General features: G+C 41.6%; 1 protein-coding gene across 1 annotated transcript in view; it reads right to left on the minus strand.

The window, feature by feature from the left end:
- Positions 1-2279: 2279 nt before the first annotated feature.
- LOC102387122 (delta and Notch-like epidermal growth factor-related receptor) overlaps positions 2280-9519 on the minus strand; it is a 77340-nt gene continuing 70100 nt past the window's right edge. Inside the window, exon 7 of the mRNA XM_025215736.1 lies at positions 2280-2773. Within this exon, the coding sequence (XP_025071521.1) occupies positions 2662-2773 (112 nt within the window). The 3' untranslated portion in view covers positions 2280-2661. The remainder of the gene's footprint in view (positions 2774-9519) is intronic.

A 9519-nucleotide genomic window follows, 5' to 3' on the forward strand; every position in this document is an offset into this window, starting at 1 on the left:
TTGAGCTTCTCCTCTCCTCCCTTCCCCCCTCCCCTCAGCATCTAGCCTGAGAAGAGGACCTCTTCCCCCTCCTGTTCTGAGAAGTCAGGCTGCTGGGCAGCCGCTGCTCTGTCTGGGCTTGGGGCAGCATCCGGAGGAATAAGCCTCCTCCTGCTGGGAGGGGCTAGCCTGAGCACAGACCGAGTGGCAGGGGGCCGGACTGCACGGAGCGAGTGGCAGCTGCCAGTACTGGGGCTGAGGGGAGAGAGGAAAGAGGGAGAGAAGCGGGGAAGAAGGGAGAGAAGAGGCTGAAGTCCCCTGCCATGTCCCCTTCTCATCCTCTGTGCCAGCTACTACATTCAACCAGGTTTATCTCAAACTGGTTTCAGCCATTTTCAAACTAGTTTATGTGCACTGAATGTCTGTTCTGTTAGAGATTTAAACCAATTTCTGATCACTTAAACGAATGTATGTGTAATGCCTGTCCTTAGCCCAGGAGCTGACAAGCATTGGCCAACACTAGCAAATTCAAACTGGGATGGCAACAGAATGTGACCTACATTGAAGTGAGATGGATGTGGTACAGATGTGCAAAAAGCACTCTAAACTAAAGTGCTTTAATCCAAAACCACATTCATTGAGGGTTAATTTAGATTAAGCACTTTCAGTGCTGTGAACATCTGATCTGTTACAGTTTTAAAGTACTTTCTGTGCACTTAACATGCTAAGTGAAATGTGTGTACCTGGCCTGAATCACTATTAAGAGGATACTTTGCAAGGGACTTGGAATAGACTAAGTTAATCTATATCCCATTCTCTCCTGCAGTCACCACTAAGGAGGAGGCAGAATCTTCTCTTGATTTATTTGATTACATGGAAAGCAGTGATTTTTTTTTTGTGATCACAGAAGTGAGGAAGTAACAATGCTGTCTGGACCTAGACTAGGCATTGTGCCAAAGTTTCTTCAGGCATCTGTGCCATTTAACTTCCATTCTGATGTGCATACCATCCTACTTCATGAGGAGGCTTCTCAAGGATAGAACCAATGCCATACAAGTGCATCTTTCTGTGTCAGACTTTCTCTAGTCCTAGGCTTGCAGCTGACTCTGTGCAGATGCCGGGTGCTTCCTGTGTAGACTGAATTGCAGGACTGGAACCCACTTAGAGGCGCTTTATTTCTTTTCCTTTTGAAAGATTAGACAAAGAATATCTTGCTCTTGTTTCACATAACTTTGGAAGCATTGTGTTTTTGCTCCTACGGATAATCTGAGTTCATTAAACTCATTGTCACCACACTCATGGAGTGCTAACATTTTGAGCTGGCCAGATGGTTCAAGTTCTGTTTTGCAGCAACTTTTGAGGCTTTAACAGCTATTTTTATTCTGCACTGAAATGAAAACAAGCACATATTGCCTCTGGATTAGGGCACTAACCTGGGATGTCAGAGACCCAGTTTCCTGGTTCTGCCCGATTCAGAGCAGGATTTTCTATCACAGATCACTATGAATCAGGATAAACAGGGACTTTAATCTGGGTCTCCCACATCCCAGGATACAGAGCCTTTCTTGTTTTCAAGACAGCAGCTGTAAGTAACTAGTCTTCTTTTGGTATTGTAAGGGATTACTCAGGTGCTTTTAAATGTATAAGTTTCAAGAAACGTGAAATGAAAGAAATCAAAATGATCAGCTGCAACTTTGACTTGATAACATTTATTCAATATTTTCTGAAATAAGCAAGAATCTGAAGAAACACATACGCAATCAAATACAGCCACAGAAAAACCATACTGTCTATAAATAAGATTCACTATGAGAAATACACAATATTTAATGAAACAATACTGTACATTAACAACCTTTGAGAAACAAACAGCTCAAACCATATGCTTATTTTACTCACAATATAAAAAACCTTGACTTTTAAAGAAAAATATAGATTCAGTCCAATCCTAGAGCCAAATCCTGCACCCAATGAAGGCACTGTAAATTCCGCCAATAATTCAATGGGTAGAGGATCTGGCCTCCTGTTTGCCTCCAGAGGCATTTTAATTATATTTTATTTTACAAGGCCTACCTTGAAGACTATTACAAAAATGACTAACATCAACTCAAGAATATGTTTCAGCAACTTTCAGGAAAATAATTCAGAAGTAAGTTCATCTATCCATGCACGGAATAAGGCAAACGCTAATTCATTCAGATTAGGAATAATAAATTTTACTAGTTTCTTTTTCACAACACAAACATTTTATACTTTTTAAATTAATGGATATATTATGCATCTTATTATGCTTCACATTTTTTTCCTAACTCTACTGAGAAAGCTGGCACTGAAATGTCAAAAAGAAACTCTTCATCAGTTACTGTTTTTCTGTTCTGTTACAACCACAGAAGCTCATCTGGGTTGTGTAATAGTGTCTACCATGAAAAAGCACACACTATTATAAGCTTACAGTTTATAGAGCTGAAAGTACATTAAAATGCAATTCATGAACTTCACGAATTTAGTTTTAAAATATTTTTCTCAAACTAAAAGCTGCAGAAAATTAGTTCTTAAACATTCTACAGAAAATTCTGGAACATCTAATGGTTTTAATTTCTTATGCTTTCTTCTTCTTAAAAATATTTAAATTAATTTAGTAGCCCATCCTTTTGAAAAATAATCCAAAAAAGATACAGTAGATTATAAATCTTTTGTTTTAATCAGTGTAACCAAAGGTTTGTCATCCGGGCTATAATCTTCATAAGCAATGGGGGTTGCATCATACATTGCAGGCCGGGATTTCTTTCCAAACCTAAAAGCAGAAGAGAAGAGGCTTTGGTGACAAACAGAAGTCTGTTGAAATCAATTTCAATAATCCATTGACCCGCCTTACTGTCAAAAAGGACTGCAAGACAAGCAAGTAGATTCTAAAGCAATTTCAGCATGTCTTGCAGTTAATACTAAGAAGATCAAAATTCCAATTACTGGAATGTTTGAAGTACATGGATAATGCATTCCCAAATCGAGTAAAGGAGAGATTCTGCACATTCTTGTGGGACTTTTATCTCTGAATTTGATAGACTTAAAACTAGGTGTTAAGGTGAAATTCTAGCCCTACTGAAATCCACAAAGTCAAAATTTCAATTTAAGAGTTGTTCTAGCAAACAGCACTGTTGTCATCAGATGTCATATGTAAACTTCCCCATGGGTGTTTTCATCTTTCCCATTGAAAAAAACAGCAACTACAAAGGTTAAATTCTGAATTGGCAGACAAAGTATACAATAATTAACTCATTATGGTTTTGTAGAATGGGTAGCCATTTGGGAAGCAAGTAGAAGCTACCAGGATCTTCTGCCTCTTATATGATAAAGCATTAATGTCTTTTGGGGAATGTCTTCATGGCACAGTGTAAGACTGCATAAATACCAGACCTAGATCTGAGCAAGGTAAGGTAGGTACTGGAAGCAGTACAGTCATGTTCACTGGTGGTCTGCTTGAATTAAGACCATATTCTCTCACATACAACACCCCTGCCCTAGTAAGATATAGATATCATTTTTGAAGGGCAGAAATAGAATAAAAGAACTTTCCTTGAAAATACTGGTAAGAAACAGCAGGTAACTGAGTAGCAGCTTTTGCACTAGTGTCCACAGCAAGCAGCTGTGGAGCCGCATGTACAGCACTCTAGCTTTCTTTTGCTTTCCTCGGGCAGACATAACAACTGCTATTATCACGTTTCCTTGCATATAATGCACTCTGCAATTTCCAGCAGCTGAATTTTGAAAAAAGGTACATGTTGTATGCAAGAAAATACAGTATATCCTCTACCATTTGGCAAGGCTACCTAGCCTAGGGACAGTATCATTCTACTATGGCTGTACTGCAATCAGTGCCTGTGCTAACTCATTCAGAGTTAATTCAGGTATATCCAATTGCTGCTGCATTGTACCATTAATTGGTTGCACTCATGAACAGCTGTAAATATGACTAGAAAATGGTCAAATGTCTTCAGAAATATTGCTTTAACAGTTATTCCAGGAACTATAAATAAATAAATAGGATATAGGAATCAGAGAGTTGTTGCCCTGAATTGTTAGTTGCATTCACAAGAGTTAGAAGCAGTGCTAAATAATTCACCTGCAGCTATACTAGTTCTAGTTTGGTTAACTCACATGGAGCGGTTTGGTGTATTTGAATATGTCCCTGCCTGGAACAATGAATATGCTGTGTAGACACACCCATAACCAGCCCTAGAATTACTTTCTTCGTAGGGCTCATATACCAAAGATCCACAAAGTGATAAAAAAGATCTCTCATCTAAGTAATCCTCCATAGAAAGGATTCTTTTCATGTTACCATTCTGTTTAGCTTCCTCCTGTGTACACTGGTGGCTTTATATTGGTGTAATTTATTTACAGTGAAAAATGTGACCAAGAAAATGTAAATAAAACAGATATATTATTTCAGCTAAATAAAATAAAATAAAATAAAATAAAAGCAGTCCTATGTTAGTTAAGCATTTTATGCCATTTTTTCTTTGCTGTGATTTTTCATGGCTAGTTTTGGTGATATAGATGTCTTGATCTTTCCATTAAGAGCAAGGCATGTGGACAACTACTAGTCTGAATGAGTACAAATCTCAAGAAAAATACTTCCAAGGAGCCTTTTGCATGAAACTGCATTGTGCTTTTGTCTTTCAGCTGACGCTAAAGTCTATATTACACAAAGGCTGGACCTTGGTTATGCACCAACTTCCATCAGAGATAATTTAACCTTTGGAAATGAGATGTTATTCCAAAACGGAGAGGACCAAGTCTTGCACCCTATGTTAATAATGCTAAAGTTGAATTTCTGAACCACCCCTTTTCTCCATCATTCTCAGGGATATCAGGAAGTTTAGCTAAACCAATCTTTTTTTAGACACGAGACAAGGAACAAACTTGTTAAAGAGCTAAGGTCAAATACTGCCATTTTCCATAGGTGTAAAGAACACACTGCTGGTTGCACATGTGATACAGTACAAGATCTGTACTGGAAGGTCAGCGTTGACATGTGCTTTTAATTAGCACAAGCTGAGAGAAGACCACAGAGCATATGCTAGTTCTTTGTGGCCTGGCTCAGCCTTTTATCTGGTAGACCACATTCCTTTGATCAGTGAATTCAGAAGCTAGGCCCAGAATACTGTATGTTTTCCAATACATAATAGGACTCAAAATATAAATGTAAATGGGAAATCATCATCAAATGGGTGCATTTCTAGCAGGGCCCCACACTGATCAGTTGCTGGCCATGTGCAATATAATAATTTTATAAATGACCTGAAATAAAACAACATTATAACTAAAAAGTTGCAGATAACACAGTTTGAGCTACTCACTCACTCATTTGGCAACCCAGGTACGAATAAAAAAAATTGTATTTAATATGGCCAAATGTAAAGTCCTACATCTAGGAACAAAGCACGCAGACCCATTCTTCCTGGTTAGGAGACCCTGTCCTAAGAAGCGATGACTGGAAAAGACTGACTGAAAGTTCAAACTGGATAATCAGGTGAATATGAGTTAACTGCAACGTTGACGCCTAAAAGGCTAATGGAATCTTTTGGTATATAAACAAGGGGTGATCAAATGTGGGGTTCTATTACTGGTATATATATAACTTAATACTGTGTTCAGTTACGTTGTCCACACTTCAAAGACATTGACAAACTAGAGAAGCTTAAGAAGAGAGCCATGAAAATGACTAAAGGACTTGGAGCTTCTTGATCCTTTTAGTATAAGTCATGTTTTCAACTATTTGGTTTATGAAATAACACACTAAAGGATGTGTGACATCTTGGGGAGTCTAGCTCTGTACAGATAGGGAAAACTGCTTGATATCAAGGACTTTGTTTATCTGTGTTAGACTGCAAGCTCTGTTTTGAAAGTGGAGCTGGTAGGCTTCTCTACTGTGTCTTTAACTGATGCTGGACAAAAATTCTAAAGGGTCACAACACTTATTTTCTGGCCTTAAAATGTACGAAGCATAAGATTTAGTAATATTACCCCACTTTCTGCAGACTGAATGGTCAAGACAGACATTCTACACCGCTGAAGTACATTTCATGGTAGAGCTGAACCACAGATTCTAGGTCTTTGCACTCAACTATTAATTATATCTGGTCCTTTGCAAGACCTCAGCCTGATCTTTCCTAACCTGTGAAAACTGTTTTGCACAACTTGAGAGACAGATATAAGGGTTGGGGAAAACATACTTGAAAATGGAAAGACCATGACTTGATGAATGAAGAAAAAATAACAAATCATCCTGGAATATTAAAAGTATACTAGCTATTTTATGTGACAGGACTCCAGCATTCTTTGGATAAACATGCTACTGTTTTTAGAAGATATTACCTACTGAAAAGAGAATAAATCCTTTGACTGTCCTTGAGCCTACTTTTCCCAAAGTGACTGACAATTTTGGGCACTCACCCTAGTAGGGGCCTGAGTTTCAGAAAGTGATAAGTACCTGTTCCTTGATGATAAGGCCCCTTAAAAGATTAAGAACTGTTATTTTTAATAAGCATGTGCATGTTCATCTGTCTGAAAATGGCTATGAGTGTTGTGTCCCCTCTCCAGGCTTGAGACAGCTAAAGTCTCTTTATATACAGTCCTGAAACTGAAATAAACATTGCAGTCTGGACACTGAATCTCAGTGCCCATTTATTGTGATTTATTTTTCATTTTCTTTTTTAGAAGCATACAACAATTATTTGAAATAAACCATTCTTTTTCATTTAGATTAAATAGATTATATGTGACACAGAAACAAGAAAACCATTTCTATTTATAGATTCCAATAATCTCATTTTTAACTGCTTAATGTGAACCTGAAAAATGTCTGTGCAACTACAGCCCCAATCTAAGGACTCTTATGAGTTCATTCACCTTGACTCAAACTTGTTTGAAACAACATATTTTCTTTACCACATGTACAGATTAACTCAGAACAATCCAAATAGATAAAGGGAACCCTTCAGTCAGTGTAACTGCCAAGGTTCCCATGATTACTTTTAGTAAAAATGGTGGGAGGCACAGATAGTTTAAATTTTATTTTTCCTCAAACTTAATACTATATTTACTCAATTAAAAGATGACGTTTTTCTTCCCCATTTAACATGGGAGGGAAATCCCCTTGTCTTAAAATTGAGTAGGAGGTGGCATGGGGCAGGCAGCTGTTGTGGGTTCAGCTCCGGGTCTGGTTCTGGCTCCAGCCCTAACCCCAAGTTGAGGCTGAAGCCACAGCTGCTGCTGTCCCTGCTGCCTCTGCACCCCCTGCTATTCTTCCCCTGAAGCCTTGAGTTCCCGTTCCCCACCCCCCCGACACACACACACACACACACACACACACACACACACACACACACACACACACACACACACACACACACACTCCCCTCCTCTACTGCCCCCCTCTTATCTATGCTCTGGCACCAGGCTGAAGCCATCCTCATTGCCCCAGGCTGCAGCGAGGACCCTGCTGGCATAGAGCAAAGATAAGAGGGGAGGTGGAGGGGCAGGTGCTGGGTAGAGAATCAGGAGTCGGTGTGAGAACCCGAGGCTGGGGGCGGGGGGCAAGGAAGCAGCAGTGTGGAGCAGGAAAAAGGGGAGACAGGTGAAAGGAGAGCAATGGCCTGAGGCTGTGGGAGGCAGGGTAAGGGGGGGTAAAGTGGGAGGGACAGGCAGCAGGGGACAAGCTGAATGCCTCCACACCATCTGTCCCCTACTGCTCTCTGTCTGTTCCCTACCTGTCCCCTTACTACCTCCCTGTAATGGACGACCCAAACTGTGTTACTTGAAAACAAGGAAAGGAGAGGAGGACTTGATTGGTGTCCGCAGTCTGTGCCAAAGCGGGCTAGAGAAGTGGGGAGATCAGACAGACGGTATCCAAAAGGGGACTGGGAGAGACATGAGAGAGGGGCATGGGAATTAAAGTAGCCAGAAAAGACAGAGAGAACCCACACCAGGGAGGCCAGAGATTCCTGTCACTTTAAAAAGATGGAATGGCAGGAGCTGAGGCTGACAATTAAGGAGTGAGAACCCAGTACAGGGTTGGGGAAGGAGTCGGGGGGGTGGGGAGTAAGGCAGGTGATTGACAGAGGGTACTGCTTCCAGGCACAGAAGCCCAGTCCTGGAGCCAGAGTGGGCAGTCAGGCCCTGTGGGTAGGAAGGAAAGAAGCTCCCACAGGGAAGCAGACTGTGGGAAGCAGCCTCCAAGGAAATGAACCTGCTTGCAAGGATGAGAGCACGTCTAGCCCAGGGAAGTTATGCTTTGTGAGAAGTGAGCTTTGCAAAGGCAATATGCACATGTTTTAGTTATATGATTATATGTTCAATGTTGCTTGTTGTATATAACCAGAGGACCAGATGTGGCTATAAGGAGCAGACTGGTGGCCACAGGGGTGCACTAGGGACACCCAGCATAGAGATGGGGCAGGGTGAAGGACCCAGTAGGCTGTGTGGGGCTGAAGCCCAAATGCAGCTGAGGGAAGCAGAGCTGAGGGGTGCCTTGCCCTGGGCCCAAGACACCTGGGAGGATGAGGCTGAGCCAAAAGCAGCCTTGCTATGGACAGGGATGCCAGGGGGGGCTGAAACAGGGCCAGATAGGGCAAAGGGGCCTGGAGATTAGAAAGACAGTGAAGGCTAAGACAGTGAAGGCTGAGACTGGAGAGACCAGGCCCAAGACAGTGGGCTGAGGCTGTCAATATTCAGAGTAAGCCGGAGGGTGAATTTAGTAAAGCTGAGACCTAACAAGAGATCAAAAAAGGCAATGGAGTAATACCTGCAAGGCACTGGCATGGCTGTAGGGGTGGAAGGAGGCCACAAATTTAGCCTTTAAGGTGCACAGGATCTGAGGGAATGCATTCTGAGATAGAGAGAGACTGAGAGAGCACCTAGGCTCACCAGCTTCCAAGGGCAGCCTCCCCTCATTACTCTCAACAACAAGGTATGGTAGGACAAGGAAGCTAGGTGAGACCCTGGGAGGCAGGAGCAAGGGCCTGACAGAATCAGAGCAGCCACCAAGGGGCACCACAGCAGTCCTCGGGTGCCAATCCTGTCCCACTCCCCCACTGCCCCTTCCACTGCCTGCCCCATTACTTTCCCCTGCCTGCCCCATCATGTGCCCCCTCACTGCCTCCCCCACTATCTGTCCAGCCACCTCCTGTCCCATTACTGCCCCCTTTGATGCCTGTTCCCCCACCACCTGCAGTAGTGGGGGGAGGGACACATTTAAGATGACCCCAATAATTAGATTCTATACATGGAAAATTATAACAAATGTATACATTTTATATGTATAGAATCTAATTATTGGGGGTGGTCTTAAATCCCAGGTTATCATAAATTTGTGTACATATGGTACTTCCTATCCCACCTTCTCTTTCTGAAGAGGTTCCAAACAACCTCAAGAAAATAACTAGGGAAACCTAAGGTATTCAGCATTATAACTTAGGAAATCATCTTAAGACTCTTAGAGAATTGAAATATTATTGACTGGAAAAGCAGGAATGTAGG

This window comes from Alligator sinensis, unplaced genomic scaffold (genome assembly GCF_000455745.1).
Source record: "Alligator sinensis unplaced genomic scaffold, ASM45574v1 scaffold836_1, whole genome shotgun sequence".
Taxonomy (NCBI): Eukaryota; Metazoa; Chordata; order Crocodylia; family Alligatoridae; genus Alligator; species Alligator sinensis.